The 19,843-nt window shown below is 39.9% G+C and overlaps 1 protein-coding gene across 16 annotated transcripts in view; it reads left to right on the top strand.

Moving 5' to 3' along the window:
- lyst (lysosomal trafficking regulator) overlaps positions 1-19,843 on the top strand; it is a 198,702-nt gene that overhangs the window by 51,796 nt on the left and 127,063 nt on the right. For 15 of the 16 annotated variants that reach the window (XR_003404244.3, XR_008301402.1, XR_008301404.1 and 12 more), the window contains exons 5-8: positions 14,364-14,454; positions 15,154-17,266; positions 17,821-18,772; positions 19,018-19,173. Coding sequence is in view for 11 of the 16 variants with exons in the window: in XM_053232372.1 (XP_053088347.1) it covers positions 14,364-14,454; positions 15,154-17,266; positions 17,821-18,772; positions 19,018-19,173 (3,312 nt within the window). In the remaining 5 variants the exon portion in view is untranslated. Of the gene's footprint in view, positions 1-9,376; positions 14,197-14,363; positions 14,455-15,153; positions 17,267-17,820; positions 18,773-19,017; positions 19,174-19,843 lie in introns of those variants that run through there. The other variant, XM_053232374.1, reaches the window with a different exon arrangement.

Below are 19,843 nucleotides of genomic sequence, written 5' to 3'. Positions count from 1 at the left end.
ACTGGCCTGCACAGAGTCCTGACCTGAACCCGACAGAACACCTTTGGGATGAATTAGAGCGGAGACTGAGAGCCAGGCCTTCTCAACCAACATCAGTGTGTGACCTCACCAATGCGCTTTTGGAAGAATGGCCAAAAATTCCTATAAACACACTCCTCAACCTTGTGGACAGCCTTCCCAGAAGAGTTGAAGCTGTAATAGCTGCAAAAGGTGGACCGACATCATATTGAACCCTATGGGTTAGGAATGTGAGTCAAGGCAGGTGACCGAATACTTTTGGTAATATAGTGTATTTGTAATATTGATGCATGCCTTTCTTCTTATTATTAAACTTTGTATGTTTTGTGTGTGTGTGTGTGTGTGTGTTTCACATATCTGGCAAATTATTACTATTTCTTATCTTGGTGACGGAACCACCATCAAGTCATGTCTCATTCTTTTGTCGATTGGACTGGTGCCCTGTTTAATAGAATTATTGCTATTATTATTATTAAAATTAATAATAATTACGAATATTTAATTTAATATTTAATATAATAATTCACCTGCCTTTTTACTCATGATACATGAGCAATGTTTGAGGTTATCTTGAAAAGATAAACTCTAATCTACTTTTGTAAATGACAATGAGCACAACAGTTCACAAACTCAGGGCTGTCTTTTCTATACATGAATCATAAGGGGTTTATCTCACAGGGGTCCTTGACAGCGGTCTCTTTAAGGAAGATCATTAACATCTCAACAGAACTCCTTTATGGAGTGCCCAGTGTTCACATGTGGATGACACCCAACTCTGGAATCATACAACAACAGGCAGTTGTAACTGTTGTATGTGTGGGTCATATTCTAAAACATGTGCCTTAGATAGATTTTCTCAGACTACTGTTGAAAAATCACTGAACAATTCTGTGGGATGCCATAAAGCGTAATGGCAAAGAATCTGCTAAGGCATCTTGCTTTTTGAGTTGCAGTTAGGTTGAAGAATATCAACTCTAATATGATTAATGTAGAACCAAGAAACGCCACTGACAGAGTGGATGAGAGGCGGGCAGGGTGTTGGGTTTCAGTTAATCTTGGTTTAGGCACACTGAAAATTGATCAGCTTCAGACAAATCAAGATCATCCTTGACAATCTGGGTGGATTATCTGATTTTAATGAATGTCACACTAGTGTCAGTCTGTCCCTCTTTATCAGTTTTGAAACTAGGTTGAACTAATGTGTCCTCACCAGTGCTAACAGACTCTGTAGGCATTGGAGGCATTTGCTCATTCTCTTGCTCAAAAGGAACATCACATGTGCCAAAGATTGAAGCCTTCTGCTGAGATAGTTAGCAAGTTTGACTTTCCTCACTCTTGTGTGATGGAAAGGAACTTCAAAATTTTTCACTAATGGCTAACTTTGTAGATGCATAGCTAGTTGTGAAATTATAAAGTTGTTGGTGGGCTACCACATAACTTGACAATTGTGATGGCCTTCACGTTCAGATTAACTCAGAGCACAGCGGAAGGACTCACTGTTGTCCAGAAGTTGAGTAGATAAACCTCTGTCCTCATCAGTTGCCGAAAAACTGACCTTGGGGACTGAAAGAAGAGGTTTCACATCTTAGGATCTGCTGTGAACTGTACACGGGCAGAGTCAGCCTGTAATGTATCCGCAATAAGTATGCTGTGTACCACATGCTTCGAAAAGGTTAGAGACCTGTTCGTGAGCCCAAATCTTTTTCCTGTGATAATCAATTGCAGGTGTAACACGATCAAGCAGGTCTTGAACAATAAGTAAAGGTAGGGTTTCTAAAGTACACACACAGATGGATTGTCAACCTTTATCTTGCCCAATGTAATCTATAAGAATACCTTTTTAGAGAATGGAATTTGGCCTTGTGTGAAGCTTATTATGTTGTGTTTGCGGTACTCAACCTTTGCCTTCTACCTTAAAAGTTCTGCTGAATGTCCTCAAATAGTGTGTTGGAGATTAATCTCACCTCCTATATCTAGCAGTGCTTAACAGGTTAGTTTGCCTTCCAAGATAACATTTGTGTACATTTGGCTTGAACTGTCTTTCCTTATTAGGTCACCAAGAAATTGGAGACAGGGAGGCTTTTCAGATTTAGAGGTGTCAGGAAACACAAGGGGTAACACAGAATCCTCAGAACTCTCTTCCCCTGTGGATCCCTTATGGTTACATAAAGTATATCTTAAAAGTTGGGTGAGGGCAAGGACAGGAATAATCCTGTTTCTTATATTTTTCTTCTAGGTGTCTGAGTGCCTGTTGAAGAAGATAAAGGCAGTATCAATGTGAGAAGATTGCAGTATCAATGTGTTCTCAATACTTCTCTTTAAAGTATTTTACAGTTTTCTTTTCCTGGAATCTCCTTTAAACAGGTCTTAGAGAATTTTTCTTTTGATATGGAGAATTGCGGCAAGTTCCATATGACTGAGAACAGGCTACTTACTAACTCCAAGAGAGGCTATACGGAAACCATTTTGCACTTTCTAATTCAAGTCAAGTGGCTTTATTGTCATTTCAACCATATACAGTAAGTACAGTACACAGTGAAACGAAACAACATTCCTCTAGGACCATGGTGCTAAACAGCACAAGACAGTACAATAACTACCAAAACAGGACAATAGGCACAGTAAGAATGTACACAGTACATAGTTCTACACAGTTCTAATTGAAGATGTCAATCCTTGTAGAATTTGTTGTGGTCAGAAACTTTAGTATCTCCCATGCTTTAGTAGCCGATTGTTTGATTTCAGAGGCAGGCATGGTCTGAGTGAGAAAAAAAAAGTGAGAGGTAGTATTTCGGGAGTGGATATAGATTGTTAACAAAAAGACCCCTCAATGTGGGATCATCTTCTATACTAGCATAGCACTGGCCTGCAAAGTACACCTTATGCATACGATCATAATATGCTTTTTGGAATTCATTCAAATTTTGATTAACTTGAATGGCAGAGATAAGGGAAAAGACCAGGTCATGGAAGACAGGGTTAGGACTTGCCAGAGTAAGTTATAATCATTATGGTTTCTGACTGATGCTCTATAAAACAATGAACTTCTCTGCTACTTGTCTTTCTGAGGATAAATACCTTATTGGCTGAAGTAGTCTCTGGAAGGTATGACAAGGCATAATCAAGCTCCTAGAGATACAAGTCAGTGTTGCTGTTAGGCAGCTCAGAATCATAACGTTCAATATCAAGCTCACACAGCTGACGTAACATCTCAGGTGTGACACAGGGACCGGGGGTATCTCTCTCTCTCTCTCTCTCTCGAGCTACACATGCTACTCCTGAGCAGCAGCCAGTGATTTCCATGTGATAAAATCTCCAACCAGAAGTAGGGCATCAGGATGGATCAGGTAGGTCCAGAAAGCAGAAGGGGTCAGGATCATTGTTTGGAGTTCTCATCACTTGGAAATCACTCGCTGCTGCTGAGGATCGCCCCACATGGACAGCCTAAAGATACATGAGATTACAGTGGATGGTACCACTTGAAAACCTTGAAGATGGCTTTTGACTGCATTTGGTACAAACAGTTTTGCTACGATAGCTTAGGACTACAATTTCTAAGATAGCTTTAGGACTGCAATTGCCACAAACAGTTTTGGCATATATATGGCAATTGAAAATATATACAGTTGTAACGAAAATAATAGCTTAATAGCAGACCTAAAAACAGTGAGTGTAGGCATCTGTTTGGATCTTATTATATGAAGTGGGCAAAAAAGTGGATCAACTTAACATTGCCAACACTGATAATGAAGAAGGTGCGGTAAGAAGCTTTTTCATTACGATGGTGACTCTTTGAGTGGTCCTAAACTGACTTAAGTGTAGTCAACCATGGCATCAATAGAGATCGCAGCGAGGGAGCCCTCAGTGTGGCACAGTTCAGCAGAGATCGTACTGAATGTCTAGCCATAGCATCACATGGTTCTCCTGGCATTGTGGAAGAAGGCTTATGGTTCTGTGTGGACAGTTTTCCTTTGCAATCAAGGTGTGAGGAGGTGGATCAGTGTTCCTGTCTTTCATCACCCAGTGCTGTTGATTGGTTGTTGTTCAAAGGGAAGTCCTAGGGTGGATTCCAATTTACACCCCCAAGGAGTGCACTTTGGGGACAACTTTTTGCACATTCGAAACATGTCCAAAACATTCTCCCAAATAACTCTGAGATCATGGCAGGAAGAAACAAACTGAGAAAACCATGTGAAAGAGTGGAAGTTGAGCTTTCATAAGATACAGTATTATACAATGGACAATATAAAATTTTGCACCCCTCCCACATCAACTCAGTGTTTATATAGGCTATTTGATTGTTGCTCTCTGCAGATGACAGTCTGCAAAAATGCTCTGTTTTATTTGCAAATAATTTACTTGGTTTTGATTTCATCATCAAAATCATCAACCTGTATACTAGATCCTTTACCTACTTGTTTCCTCAAACAGATAATTCCTGAAACAATCAAAGCTCTTTTAAAGATAATCAGTTCTTCCCTTAGCATTGGCTATGTACCTAAAACTTTTAAATTAGCAGTTATCAAGCCTTTGATTAAAAAACTTGACTTTGACCCCTGTCAGCTGTCTAACTATAGACCAATATCAAACCTCCCCTTTATCTCCAAGGTCCTAGAAAAGGTCGTAGCACAGCAGCTATGCTCATACTTACATAGGAATAACATTCATGAAATGTATCAGTCAGGATTTAGGCCTCATCATAGCACAGAGACAACACTGGTTAAAGTGGTAAATGACTTACTGCTGGCTTCTGATCAGGGTTGTGTCTCCTTCCTTGTGCTGCTTGACCTTAGTGCAGCTTTTGATACCACTGATCATGCTATTCTCCTCAGTAGACTGGAAAATGTAGTAGACATTAAGGGAACGGCCCTTTCGTGGCTGAGGTCTTATCTGACTGATCATTATCAGTTTGTAAATGTAAATGGTGACTTCTCATACTAAGGTAAAGTTTGGTGTCCTGCAAGGCTCTGTTTTAGGCCCACTGCTCTTTTCTTTATATATGCTACCTCTGGGCAAAATTATTCATAAACATGGTATTAGCTTCCACTGTTACGCTGATGACACACAGTTGTATGTTTCAGCAAAGCCAGATGACAGACACCAGCTTAATAAAGTTGAGGAATGTGTAAAAGACATTAGAAACTGGATGCTTATTGACTTTCTCTTACATAATTCTGACAAGACAGAAGTACTTGTACTAGGACCACATGCAGTTAGAAGTAAGTTTTCTGATTACATAATAACTGTGGATGGCCTTTCTGTTTCATCAGGTGCAGCAGTGAAGACCTTGGTGTGATTATCGACTCTAGTCTTTCTTTTGAAGGACTATTATCTATTCGATATCTATTATCTCATGTAGATAATATAACTAGGATTGCTTTTTTTCATCTCAGAAATATTGCTAAAATAAGAAATATACTGTCACTACACGATGCAGAAAAATTAGTTCAAGCTTTTGTTACCTCTAGGTTGGATTATTGTAATGCCTTACTGTCTGGATGTTCCAGTAGATGCATAAACAATCTCCAGTTAGTCCAGAATGCAGCAGCAAGTGTCCTTACTAGAATCAGAAGATATGACCACATCACCCCTATCTTATCCACACTGCATTGGCTCCCAATTAGATTTCGTATTGATTATAAAATACAACTATTGACCTATAAAGCACTAAATGGTCTCGCGCCACAGTACCTGAGCGAACTTTTGGTCGCCACGCCTACTTAGATCAAAAGGTGCAGGCTATTTGTTGGTACCTCGAATAGTGCGGGCTACAGCTTGGGGTAGAGCTTTCTCTTACAAAGCCCCACAGTTATGGAACAGACTTCCACTTAGTGTTCAGAATCAGACACAGTCTCAGTGTTTAAGTCTAGGCTGAAAACATATTTGTTTAGTCAAGCCTTTTCTGAATAGTTTTTTTCTCAGGTACAGGGGCAGATCTGGAGGGTTCACAGGCATAGAGTGTTATGGTGAACTGGGATGTTTGGATGCTGTCGCCCTCCCACTCTCACACGTTCACTCAGGTTTGTCGATGGTGGAGTGGCTGGCTGGCTTATGTCCCAGGGTGCCCTCATGTCTGTGTTAGCTTCTGGCTCTCCCTTTTAGTTATGCTGTCCTTGCTTGCACTCTGCACACAAAGTACATTGTCCTTAACCATTAGAGGACAAAAGCTTACCTAACAATCTCTCCCTCACTCTCTGTCGAGCTACACATGCTACTTCTGAGATGCCAGTGATCCTGACCCATCCTGGTTGGAGTTCTCATCGGTTGAGTTCGCTTGCCCCATATGGATGGCCTGAAGAACCATTTGGTTTGCTGGGGATAGTGCTACCTGGGGGTTGCGGAGATGGCTTGGGGATCACATATGGGGAGCTGTACTGTAATGGCTTGGGACTGCGATTGCTGTAGTGGCTTTGGGGCTGCAGTTGCCACGAGAACCTTCGTACTCAGGACTCCATCAGTGGACAGTGGATAGATTTTAACCAACCGGACTTTTTGCAAAAACTGTGATGGATTTACTGGTTGCACAATTGCACTATTTGTCCGTATAGTACACAATAATAGAAGGGATTTATTTATAATTGCACTGTAAATTGCACCCAGATGAGGATGGGGTTCTCTTTTGAGCCTGGTTCCTCTCAAGGTTTCTTCCTCATATTGTCTCAGGGAGTTTTTCCTTGCCACCATCGCCTCTGGCTTGCTCATTAGGGATAAATTCACATATTTACAATATATTTTTTGTGAATCCATTTATTTCTGTAAAGCTGCTTTGTGACAATGTCCATTGTTAAAAGCGCTATACAAATAAAATTGAATTGAGTATTTCTATGGGGTCCGGCCCTGAAAGGGCAAAGACCCCTCTTGTATTCGTTAGTGTTCATATTCTTTTTCTTTTTCCACCATGGAAGTCTGTGGCAACCTATAGAACCATATGGTAAAAAGAGGACAGTCCGAACTGTGAACACAGCAAGTTTGAAATCTCTATCTCCAAATCTCTAGTGCCACCAACAGGTCAAAGTTTCACTAATTTCTCTGCTAATAACTTTTGAACCGTAAGGGCTAGAAACAAAATTTTCTTCTGATTCCTTGACTCCTGCCAAGTCAGTTGCACACCATGATTTAAATTTCCACCCAAGTAGGTTTTCCACCATTTTGAATTTTCTGAAAACTCTACTTTTTCGAGCTCCTCCATCTGATTTTCACCAAAATCGAATCATGTCATCTTAATACCATGTGGACAAAAAGTTGTGAAATTCAAGTTGAATAGTCAAAGTGTTCTTGAATAATGCACAAACGAATTTGAAGGCGAGCATATATATATATATATATATATATATATATATATATATATATATATATATATATATATATATATATATACTCAGTGGCGTGCGGTGGTGTTTTAAAATGAGGAGGCAGTGTACATATATATATATATATATATATATATATATGTATGTATAGATAGATAGATACAGTTTGCATATGTGCCTCCCACTTGTTAAGGGACCAAAAGTAATGGGACAGAATAATAATCATAAATCAAACTTTCACTTTTTAATACTTGGTTGCAAATCCTTTGCAGTCAATTACAGCCCAAAGTCTGGAACGCATAGACATCACCAGATGCTGGGTTTCATCCCTGGTGATGCTCTGCCAGGCCTCTACTGCAACTGTCTTCAGTTCCTGCTTGTTCTTGGGGCATTTTCCCTTCAGTTTTGTCTTCAGCAAGTGAAATGCATGCTCAATCGGATTCAGGTCAGGTGATTGACTTGGCCATTGCATAACAGTCCACTTCTTTCCCTTCAAAAACTCTTTGGTTGCTTTTGCAGTATGCTTTGGGTCATTGTCCATCTGCACTGTGAAGCGCCGTCCAATGAGTTCTGAAGCATTTGGCTGAATATGAGCAGATAATATTGCCTGAAACACTTCAGAATTCATCCTGCTGCTTTTGTCAGCAGTCACATCATCAATAAATACAAGAGAACCAGTTCCATTGGCAGCCATACATGCCCACGCCATGACACTACCACCACCATGCTTCACTGATGAGGTTGTATGCTTAGGATCATGAGCAGTTCCGTTCCTTCTCCATACTCTTCTCTTCCCATCACTCTGGTACAAGTTGATCTTGGTCTCATCTGTCCAAAGGATGTTGTTCCAGACCTGTGAAGGCTTTTTTAGATGTCGTTTGGCAAACTCTAATCTGGCCTTCCTGTTTTTGAGGCTCACCAATGGTTTACATCTTGTGGTATTCACTCTGGTGAAGTCTTCTCTTGATTGTTGACTTTGACACACATACACATACCTCCTTGAGAGTGTTCTTTATCTGGCCAACTGTTGTGAAGGGTGTTTTCTTCACCAGGGAAAGAATTCTTCGGTCATCCACCACAGTTGTTTTCCGTGGTCTTCCGGGTCTTTTGGTGTTGCTGAGCTCACCGGTGCGTTCCTTCTTTTTAAGAATGTTCCAAACTGTTGTTTTGGCCACACCTAATGTTTTTGCTATCTCTCTGAAGGTTTGTTTTGTTTTTTCAGCCTAATGATGGCTTGCTTCACTGATAGTGTCAGCTCTTTGGATCTCATCTTGAGAGTTGACAGCAACAGATTCCAAATGCAAATAGCACACTTGAAATGAACTCTGGACCTTTTATCTGCTCATTGTAATTGGGATAATGAGGGAATAACACACACCTGGCCATGGAACAGCTGAGAAGCCAATTGTCCCATCACTTTTGGTCCCTTAACAAGTGGGAGGTACATATGCAAACTGTTGTAATTCCTACACCGTTGACCTGATTTGGATGTAAATACCCTCAAATTAAAGCTGACAGTCTACAGTTAAAGCACATCTTGTTCGTTTAATTTGAAATCCATTGTGGTGGTGTATAGAGCCAAAAATGTTAGAATTGTGTCGATGTCCCAATATTTATGGACCTGACTGTGTGTGTGTGTGTGTGTGTATATATATGTATGTATATATATATATATATATATACATTACATAAAGAAGAGAGAACAAATATAATTCTATTTTGTCTTTTATTATTATTTTTTTATTTTATTTAATATTTTTAATACTAATTATACATTTCATAGTATTTTTATGCATTTTTACATTTATTCCAAAATAATAACTAAAGTAACAATTATTGCAGTAACAATTTGAACAATATTTTGGAAACACTTTACAAAAAGGTTTCATTAGTTAACATTAGTTAACTACTTTAGTTAACATGAACTAAGAATGAACAATACTTCTACAGCATTTATTAATCTTATTTAATATTATTTTCAACATTTACTAATGCATTCTTCAAATCAGCACTGTGAACTAACAATAAACAACTGTATTTTTATTAACTAACGTTAACAAAGATTAATAAATACTGTAATAAATGTTCGTTGTTCATGTTAGTTAACACATTAACTAATGTTAACAAATGACACTTTATTGTAAAGTGTTACTAATATTTTTTTTATTTGTGAACTGATGTTCGGCTGTTCTTTTTAATAGTCAACTTATTTTCGGGTCATCGTCATAAAAGCTCTGCAAACACAAACACAGAAGAAGATATATCTTTCATTTCATCAAGCTGAATGCTCACTAAAAACTAACAGTCATCACGTTTTCAGGCCATTTCAAGTTTTCATTTTTGACGTGACACATAGCAGTGTGAGTTGTTTACTTACTTTATAATTAGTCAGTAACGCCATCATTTTGTCCATTCAGGCCGAGAGCTCGCACGAAAACAAGAGGCGGGATTTATCGAACGAACCTATCACATCCAATCATAACCGATCATATCCAATTATAGCGCGATGGAGGCATTGCCTCCTCTCACGTGACTTTTCCCCATTCATTCTCAATTACCCCCCACTAAACTCATGGCACGTTATGGGGTCTCTGTTATAAATCAATGGGCTGAGGGGAGGCAAGCCTCCGCTGTAACTTTACCTGCGGGTGTCGCTGTTGGACAGTGTTACTTTATAAAAACGAGTGACTTTTATACTTTTAATGTCATTTTTAGTAATATTTGCATCATTTTATTTTTGTAATATCGATTATTTTCTCATCCAATTTTTTGAGGAGACACTGCCTCCCTTGCCGCCTCGGAGGAAACGCCCCTGATATATGGAACACTTTGAAAACACATCAAATCTCAATGGGGAAAAATATCATGCTGGATATCTATACTGATATGGACTGGGTAATGTGTTAGGAATGAAAGGATGAAAATTATCAACCTACAGAGGGCTGAATTCAAAGACACCCCGAAAATCAAAGTGAAAAAATTATGCAGCAGGCTAGTCCATTTTGCTGAAATTTCATTGCAGCAACTCAAAATGGTACTCAGTAGTTTGTATGGCCCCCACGTGCTTGTATACATGCCTGACAACGTCGGGGCATGCTCCTAATGAGACGACAAATGGTGTCCTGGGGTATTTCCTCCCAGATCTGGAGCAGGGCATCACTGAGCTCCTGGACAGTCTGAGGTGCAACCTGGCAGCTTCGGATGGACTGAAACATAATGTCCCAGAGGTGTTCTATTGGATTTAGGTCAGGCGAGGCCATTTAATAGTATCAATTCCTTCATCTTATAGGAACTGCCTGCATACTCTCGCCACATGAGGCCGGGCATTGTCGTGCACCAGGAGGAACCCAGGACTCACTACCTAATGGCAGTCAGGGTGCCATTGTCTAGCCTGTAGAGGTCTGTGCATCCCTCCTTGGATATGCCACTGACCCACCACCAAACCAGTCATGCTGAACGATGTTACAGGCAGCATAACGTTCTCCACGGCTTCTCCAGACCCTTTCACATCTGTCACATGTGCTCAGGGTGAACCTGCTCTCATCTGTGAAAAACACAGGGCGCCAGTGGTGGACCTGCCAATTCTCATGTTCAATGGCAAGTGCCAATCGAGCTCCACGGTGGCCTGCTGGAGGTCATTTTGTAGGGCTCTGGCAGTGCTCATCCTGTTCCTCCTTGCACAAAGGAGCAGATACCGGTCCTGCTGATGGGTTAAGGACCTTCTACGGCCCTGTCCAGCTCTCCTAGAGTAACTGCCTGTCTCCTAGAATCTCTTCCATGCTCTTGAGACTGTGCTGGGAGACACAGCAAACCTTCTGGCAATGGCACATATTGGTGTGCCATCCTGGAGGAGTTGGACTGCCTGTGCAACCTCTGTAGGGTCCAGGTATCGCCTCATGCTACCAGTAGTGACACTGACCCTAGCCAAATGCAAAACTAGTGAAAAACAGTCAGAAAAGATGAGAAGTGAAAAAATTTCAGTGGCCTCCACCTGTAAAACCATTCCTGTTTTGGGGGTCATCTCATTGTTGCTCATCTAGTGCACCTGTTGTTAATTTCATTAACACCAAAGCAGCTGAAACTGATTAACAACCCCCTCTGCTACTTAGCTGACCAGATCAATATCCCAGGAGTTTAATTGACTTGATGCTATACTCTGATTAAAAAGTGTTCAGTTAATTTTTTTGAGCAGTCTATATTCAGACCAAACTTAGTGTATGTCATAGCCATCATGACTTGAGGGTACCTGCACAGTTTCAGAACAGTGCCACCTAGTGCTCATGAGATATGAAAAAAGCATATTTTTGCTTATAACTTCTGAATGGTTTGTCATAAAATCATGAAACTGGTCTCCTTAGATTCTGTACAGCATAAGGAGTCGAATGATATAATTTTCCTATGTTGGCCACTTAATGTGTCAGCCATTTTGAATTAGACATAAAATGCTGTATTTTGCAAATGCCTTGGCGTCTCATTATGAAAATTAGTATGTGTCATCAGCACCATGCCCTGAAGGTACCCAAAAAGTTTCAGGACAGAGCCACCTTGTGGTCAAAAATTATAATGCAACTTCAAAAATGCTAATAGCTTTTTACTGCTTTTGCCTATTGTCATGAGAATGGTCTTGTTAGATTCCTTGCTTCATGCCGAGAACAATGCTACCAGTTATGCCATGGTCGGCCGAACTTGTTGTCTGCCATTTTGAAATGCTTTGAAAACCTACTTTTTCGAACTCCTTCTAGATTGTTAGTCTGATTTTCAAAAATCTAATCTGATCATCGTCAGAAGATGCTGACAAACAGTTATGGAATTCAATTTGATTAGTCAAACCATTCTCGAATAACATGCAAACGAATTTCATGATGAGCACACTGAAATGAACTCTAGCATACTCAGACCAAACTTAGTGTGTTTCATAGCCGTCGTGCAAGGGTATCTGCACAGTTTTGGAACAACGCCACCTAATGTTTAACAGATCTGTAAAAAAACATATTTTTGCTTTTCGGACCATTCATCCGATTTTCACCAAATTTGACTCAGATCATCTTCAGTCAATGTCAACAATAAGTTATGGATTTCGTGTTGATAGACCAAACCGAACTGTTGGTCCGAAACCAATAATACACATTTTCCCACAGTAGATGGAAAATTTTGTCTGTCTGCCATTTTGAGCCAAAAACCTACTTTTTCGGAGTCCTCCTAGACCATTTATCCAATCTTCACCAAATTTCACATAGATCATCATCAGAGCATGCTGGCCAAAAACTTTTTGATATCTCAAACTGTTTCCATATAACGTATCTTCAAAGCGCCACATAGTGTTTTGTGCAATATCTTGCCAAGCCTACTGACTATTGCACTGAAACTTGATATGTAATATCATGACCATGCTCTGATGCTTGTTTAGCTCCTTATTTTGCCTCTCTAGTGCTTGGCCCTGTAATTGCTGCTTGCAGCTATGTTATAGGTTTCTTTTTCTTGTTGAGAAGTGAAAGCTGCTTTTCTACCACTAGCAGTGAAACAGTAAAACAGGTGGAACTGATGAACAAGTACAGTAAGTACATGTTTTTATGAGTTCTGAAACAAACATTGATTGGGTTGACTGAAGTACCATGAAGAAGAACTTTTAGATTTGTTTTCACATTAGCTTTCTCTACTGATTGTCTGGAATTTTGATGATCTGTGGACCGGCTCATCTTAGGCTGCATTCTCTGACCGTAGTTAGGGTGTGTTTTATTACAAGGACTATAACTGTGACCCATATGTCATTTGAAATAACTCTTTGCTTCCCTCTGTTTCTTCCTTGCCTGCAATTACCCCTCTCACCCTTACCCAGCTACCATTTATTCTAACGCCTCTTCTTTTTCCTTTTGCAAAAGCAGGCTGTTTTCTAACTGTTCCACATTCAGGAATTATAGCATGCACAGCAGTTCAGTTTCCCCTTTCTGGGCTATATGTGTTTTGAAAATTGGTAGTACCTGAGTTGCACCTGAAAGCTAAATTTGACAGCATGTCTGAATGGTTGCTCTAAAATGTGAGACAACACGCTTGTGTTATCAGCTTGTTTGACATTATCAGATCAGAGCAATACCAGAACACTGTAGTTTATGTAATTTAGTGTGTTTTTGAGTTTACACCTGTTAGCTCTCCTATTTTGCATGTAAGGATTTATAAAATAAGTATATGGTTAAATACATGTGGAAAAAAAAGCAGTGTCATCCATTGTTCACTAAGGCTTATACTCAATTCATCTCTTTGTTAATTGGAGACAAATGTATTTAGAATTTGCAGAAATGTACTTAAAGTTCTGTGAGCACGATGAGAAATGTGTATACCTTTGATCAAATGAGCTATTGATGTGAAGTATTTCACACAATGTTTAGAAAAGAATGATTTTCATTTGAGGATTGTGCTTAAGCAATTGAGGAAAAACTGTTATACCACATTACGCTTTTGTTAGTATTATTGGTGAGTAAGTTTAGACCACACACTAAGGCACCACTATGTTTGGTTAATATGATATTTTTTTTCCTTTAATTATTGTGGTGAACATAGCTTGGTGGTGGTTTACCTGGAGTCACAGGCAACTGAAACAGCAAGCCCCCATATTTACTTTTAATTCACACATGCTGGTACACTTTCTCTTCTCCATGTGAAGAATGCTTTCCCAGAATGTCCAGGGTGGAGCTAGTATTTAGGGACACTCTTTCACTGTATTAATGTCTAAATATCTCAATGTAGTCAAGTGGTCACTGTGCATTTGTGTTATTTGTTTGTTTATCACTTATTTTTCTGTCCCCTTTTTCTTTTTTGGGTGATGAGTGCCAATTGCTGTAGGCACAATGAACTAGAAAGTGAAATTGCATTTGTAAGTCTTTTTTGTTTGTTTGTTTGTTTTGTTTTGTTTTGTTTTTCTTTAAAAATATACCATTCTTCTATTTATATTGACCATCAGCTAGTGTTTCCTGGACCTGACATACAAACAGGATATGCAGAGATAATTTTTGATGGAGGTTTTTTATGTTTTCTCTGTAGGAACTGACGTGTCGGGAAGAGCTGCTCACACTCTTGTTATCACTGCTACCACTTGTGTGGAAGATTCCAATTCGGGAAGAAAAGCTCCCTGGTTAGTGTCAATTAATTGTAAAATTATCTTTTGCTTATATGTTAAAAGAATTCTAGCACATGGGGAGGTCTATGATTGACTAGTTGAGCATGAGCTCTTGTTTTGTTATAAAGAAACAGTTTGGATAACATAGTGGAATATGTATTTCAATTGGGCAGATAAACTAAATACTTCACATAGAAAATTGGACTGACAGAGTTCATTTAGATAAAGATCATTTCCATTTTGTAGTTTTCCATGACTCTGGTTTCATTTATGCCTTGTCATTTGGCCCTCATTAAATAATTGTTTTAATATTCATTTTGGCATTTTATGCGTTATGGAAACATGTGAAATGCATTTGAAGGAGGTATTATTGAGATAACTCCATTTAGCGACTTTTGGACTGTTTCACTTGGACTGTTTATGGTTATCTAAGGTATTTAGTGCTGGCATGCTAATATGTTCTAACATGTGTCTCTTACATTGTTTCCTTATTAGTTCCCATATTTGTGTAGTCTTTTTTCCCAGAAACATACATACATCCTACAGTCTAATAACCAGATTAAACAAGATTATTCAGGTTGCTCATTAATCAAATTTAGAGAATCTGTTTCAGGTTGTATATCACAGAACACATTTATTGCCCCGTGTTGTTCCCAAAGAATTAGGATCTAAATTTCTTGAACAATTTGTGCATTTTTTTTTTAATCTTCATAGATTTCAACCTGCCTTCACTCCTGGAAGTGCATCCTTGTCGAGAGGAAAAGGCTGCCACTCTGAATGTGGGAAAGCAGAAAACTTGTTGTGATGCACAGAACTCTGGAAAGCACTTCTCTCACAATTGGAAGTCACGGCATATACGAAAGACTGCTCAGAGATATTCAGTGAGCAATGTGTACAAATCCCAGGTCTCCACGTCTGATTCTGAATCTAATTCTGATGAAAAAGCAGCAAATACATGGTCTAAACATAGAAGGTCTCCTGGTTCATCCAGTCGTGCTAGTCACCAGCATCACCAGTTAGTTATTCTTCTGCAGCAGCCATTGCAGTATCCTTGTGTGGATGGCATGAGCAGTTTTGAAAGATCCAAGCCTTACATAAGGCACTTTGAATCACTGCCACCCAACACGGAAATGCTAACTGACTCTACAGCCTTTTCTATTTTGAATGGTATTGCAAATTCTCCATTTGACCTCTGTCAAGTTTTATTGTCCTTACTGGAGAAAATATGCAAATTTGACATGACTGTCAATCACAACCCAGGCTTAACTGTTAGTGTTGTTCCCAAACTCACTGAAATTCTCACAGAGTTCTGTGACTGTTGTGGACCGGGAGGGGGAAGTGGTCGGGAAGGGGTTGATGAACTAGCTGCAGGCTGGGCTGGGGAGCCAGTTGCCCTTGTTCAAAGAATGTTATTGCGCACTATCCTGCATTTAATGTCCGTAGATATGGGTCAGAGTGAGGTAGTACCCAATAATCTGCGGCAAAGCCTAAATGATCTGCTGAGAGCCATCCTAAAGATACGCACCTGCCTTGATAGGCAAGCCTTCAAGGCAGGTGTGAATCCATTTGCTTCTCAAACCAAAAAGACTCTACAGGAGGTGCAAGAAGACTTTGCGTTTTCTAGATACCGTCACCAAGCTCTGCTGCTGCCAGAACTCCTTGAGGGTGTCCTTCAGTTTTTGCTTGGCTGCTTAGAAGCCTCTGCCCCAAATCCTTTCTTTTTCAGCCAGGCTCTTGAACTAATTCATGAGTTTGTGCAGCACCATGGCCTTGAGCTGTTTGAGGAAACTTGCCTTCATCTTGAAGCCCTTGGTAATACTTGTGATTCTGAGATGAGTGGTGAAGTCTTAGAACGACTGCACGGCATTATTTCTGGTGTCCTTAAGATAATCAGTGTAGTGAAGAGGGCCAAATCAGAACAAATACACCAGTCATCATGTGCACGACGCCGTCACAGACGTTGTGAATATTCCCAATTGCTGCACCATCACCATGACATATCAGGACTGCCTATCACTGCCTTCAAGCAGGCAACTCAGCACAACCTTGAGGAGAAACCTGAGGGTAATGATTGGCAAGTGTGTTACCCTGAAAGTTGTTGCATTCTGGCCGTCTGTGCTCACCAGTGTCTGCGACTGCTCCAATGTCTCTCACCCTCTGGGCCTGCTGTGCTGCAGGTGCTGTCTGGCATACAAGCTGTTGGTATTTGTTGCTGTATGGAACCACATTCAGTGGTGGCTCCTCTGCTTCAAGTATTTCAAGCCCCAAGTCTGTGCAGCTATCAGCCCTATATTCTCAATGTACTTAGTGGACTTGTGTTGGAACAGCTGGGAGGGGAACAACCCTCAGCGAAGGCCAGACTTAACTCTTGCGATATCTGTCTCTTGCACAGCAGCCAGAAACTTGATATTGAAAAGGCTTTGCAAGACTGTGGGCTTGGAAGAGAGATAGCCTCCTCTACTTCTCCCTGTTTTTCCTTCCAATCAGAAGTTGTTCTACCAAGTAGAGGGTCTGAAGACATGCTTTGGAAATGGGATGCTTTAAAAGCATACCAGGGAATAGTCTTTGGTAAAGATTGGCAGTTGAGTAAGCAGATTGCCAGTCATGTATGCCAACTGACTTTAAGGGGAAATGCAGTGATACAGTCAAAACTGTACACTTACATTTTTTATCCTATGCTTCAGAAAGGTGTGGAGCTAGCCCACCATGCTCAAAAATTAGGTGTGTCCAAGACATGCAGTCAGGTCTGTAGCTATCACACCCACTGCCTCCCTGTGGAAGTTCTGCTTGTTTATCTTCAGGTGCTGCCCTGCTTACTCAAGTCAAGGTAGGATTTACTTTCCTTTATACTTCTGTTGCATTTATTTTGAGCTGGATGAATATTAATTAGAAATTGAAACCGCACTGAGACTTTTGTTTGTGAGAATAATGATACTAAATATAAAATGAGCAGACATTTTGGCAAAACCCTAGGTTAAAATTATATTTAAGAAATACCACAATGATAATAATGTTTACTGTATGTTGCCAAGCCCTATTTGTTCTTTCATTCATGCTTGACCTCAGGCTGTTGTTCTATTCATATTCTAGCACCTAACTCTCTTTGGTATTGGTTGACTTCGTAAAAATGTGTTTCTCTGACAGTTTCTTTCCACTCTGACCTTGAAATAAAGTGTAGCATAAATGTGTTTTATTGGGCTAATGCTTTCTACAGACTTTCTATATTTTCTATAGGGTAAAATATATGGCTAGATATGTCACTACACAATGTTGCCATGGTTGTTACCTAAATAAAACTACAATGTTCTGTACCATGAGGTCCTTATTTTACATAATTGATTCTCTTTTATCCTTACTGGTTCTGATCTCTTCTGCCCACAGCGCAGTGGTGCGGGACATGTTCCTAAGCAGTACTGGGCTGAACCAGGTGACAGAGTTGATCTATCTGGACTCCACTAGGCCTTGGGCACTTAAGGTGTTTGAGACTTTGATTTTAAGTGGCTCTGACCATCAGACCGATGCTGCCCTTCATGGGCTGGGTAAAACAGGATACCAAGAGTCTCAAGGGACAGGCGATGGTCCACAGAGTTTCAATAAATTCTATGAGGATCTAAAAGAGTCATGTCTAAATTGGAGGGGCAAAAGCAGTATGAGTGCAGGAATCAGATGGAACCATGGAGGAGCATATTTGAACATTATTAATCTTTTTTTGTGTGTGGCCTTCATATGTGTAAGCAAGGAGGCTGACTGTGATAGGAAGTCTGCTAATGAGTTTGAGGACACCTCAGGCTATGACAGTACAGCCAGTGAACCCCTCGGTGGGCAGTTACCCTTCCTCTTACCAGATAGCATGGCACTGCCATCAAAGGAGCAAGTAAGGCGAGCAGCAGATGTGTGGTCCGTATGCCACTGGATGTATCTGGAGAGCCCAGTGTTCCAGAGACAGCTCTTCAGGTTAGGCGGCCTGAATGTTTGCTGTCGCCTCATGACTATGGTCCTTCAGAATCTTACCTCAAAAACCAAAGAAGTCAAATCTAAGAAAAAGAGAGATGGCAAGGGCAAAGCAAGCCCACCACACTCAGACTGTTCAGCCCTAAAACCAGTACAGACTGCTCTGGAGGCCATAGTCGTTGGGACACATGAAACACAACATCTAGATTATAATAATTCAGCGAGTCCTGGTCATATGGAGGTAAAGACCAAGGTTCCAGCACATGAGCTAGAAGAAGAGTGGCCTTTACAGAGTATACGCCTTCTGGAAGCACTTCTATCCATCTGTCTACACAGCTCCAAGTCTGTGCTCCAGAAACCTGAATATAACATCTCATTCCAGGTAGTTAATGTACAATTTATTGCAAAATAATTCTTTTACAAACAACACAAGAATTCATACTTGCATTCATCCAATGTTTTAGTCTGTTAAGCTGCATTAGACTTCAAATCTTATTACTGGATTTCTAATAGGAGCCTTTGACCAAACTTCATATTCTTTTTCTCTCCCTTTTGCTTCCTCTTGCTCTCTCTCGCTCCCTCACTCTCTCTGTGTCTCTCTACTCCTCTTTCTCTACATTGCTTCAGTCTGTAGAGGACACCCTGTGTGAGGTGAAGGATCAGCTGTCTCTCTCTGGTGTGGTGAACTCTGACCTGGCTGTTCCCTTGTTTGACTGCTTGTTGCGTGTTGCTCTGGCTCAAGTGTCTGCCCCAGCCACTGCTATTGAGGAGAAACCCGAAAGGGTAAGGGTTTTTGTTTTAACATTTTACATTTACCTCAGAGGTGATAAACTCAATACTGTCATGTAACTGTTTAAAGTCTATTCTAACTGGTGCCTGTTTAATTTATGTTGTGGAGTTTTCTTGGAGACAAGAAGCAAATTTCAGTATTGCTTAGCATTTTTCTTTTCTTTTGAACAGCAAGAAACAGCACGTTATCTGATAAATGATTTTGAACAATTAATCAACTAATTCAGTTATTAAAATCATATATTAATAGTGCTTTCCGTATGTTTATATTCGTATATTAATGGTGCTTTCCATATGTTTATATTTTTAGGTTCAATGTTTACAACATTGATTAAACGTGTCAAAATACTTTATTAAAACCTGACTTTGCTTACTGGCCATGGATAAATGAATAAAACTTCTGTTCATTTATTTGTGAGTGACTAAATTCCTCCTGGGGCTTTGACCTATCTTTACATGCTACAGTCAGCTGATTTGGTCTTCTGACCAGAGTGTTTATTTATTTATTTACTTATCTTAATTTTTCTCATATTAAGTAAAAAGAACACTGCAAAAATTATTTCTTCAAAAAAAATCTTGAATATGGGCACATTTATCTAATATTTCTTGTCATACGATTGTTATAAATCAAACATGAGTATTCCCCCTGTTTTTAGATGTTTTT

Source organism: Pangasianodon hypophthalmus, chromosome 3, assembly GCF_027358585.1.
Source record: "Pangasianodon hypophthalmus isolate fPanHyp1 chromosome 3, fPanHyp1.pri, whole genome shotgun sequence".
NCBI lineage: Eukaryota > Metazoa > Chordata > Actinopteri > Siluriformes > Pangasiidae > Pangasianodon > Pangasianodon hypophthalmus.
The sequence above is the reverse complement of the archived record's forward strand: the minus strand, read 5'-3'. Positions and strand labels throughout refer to the sequence as shown.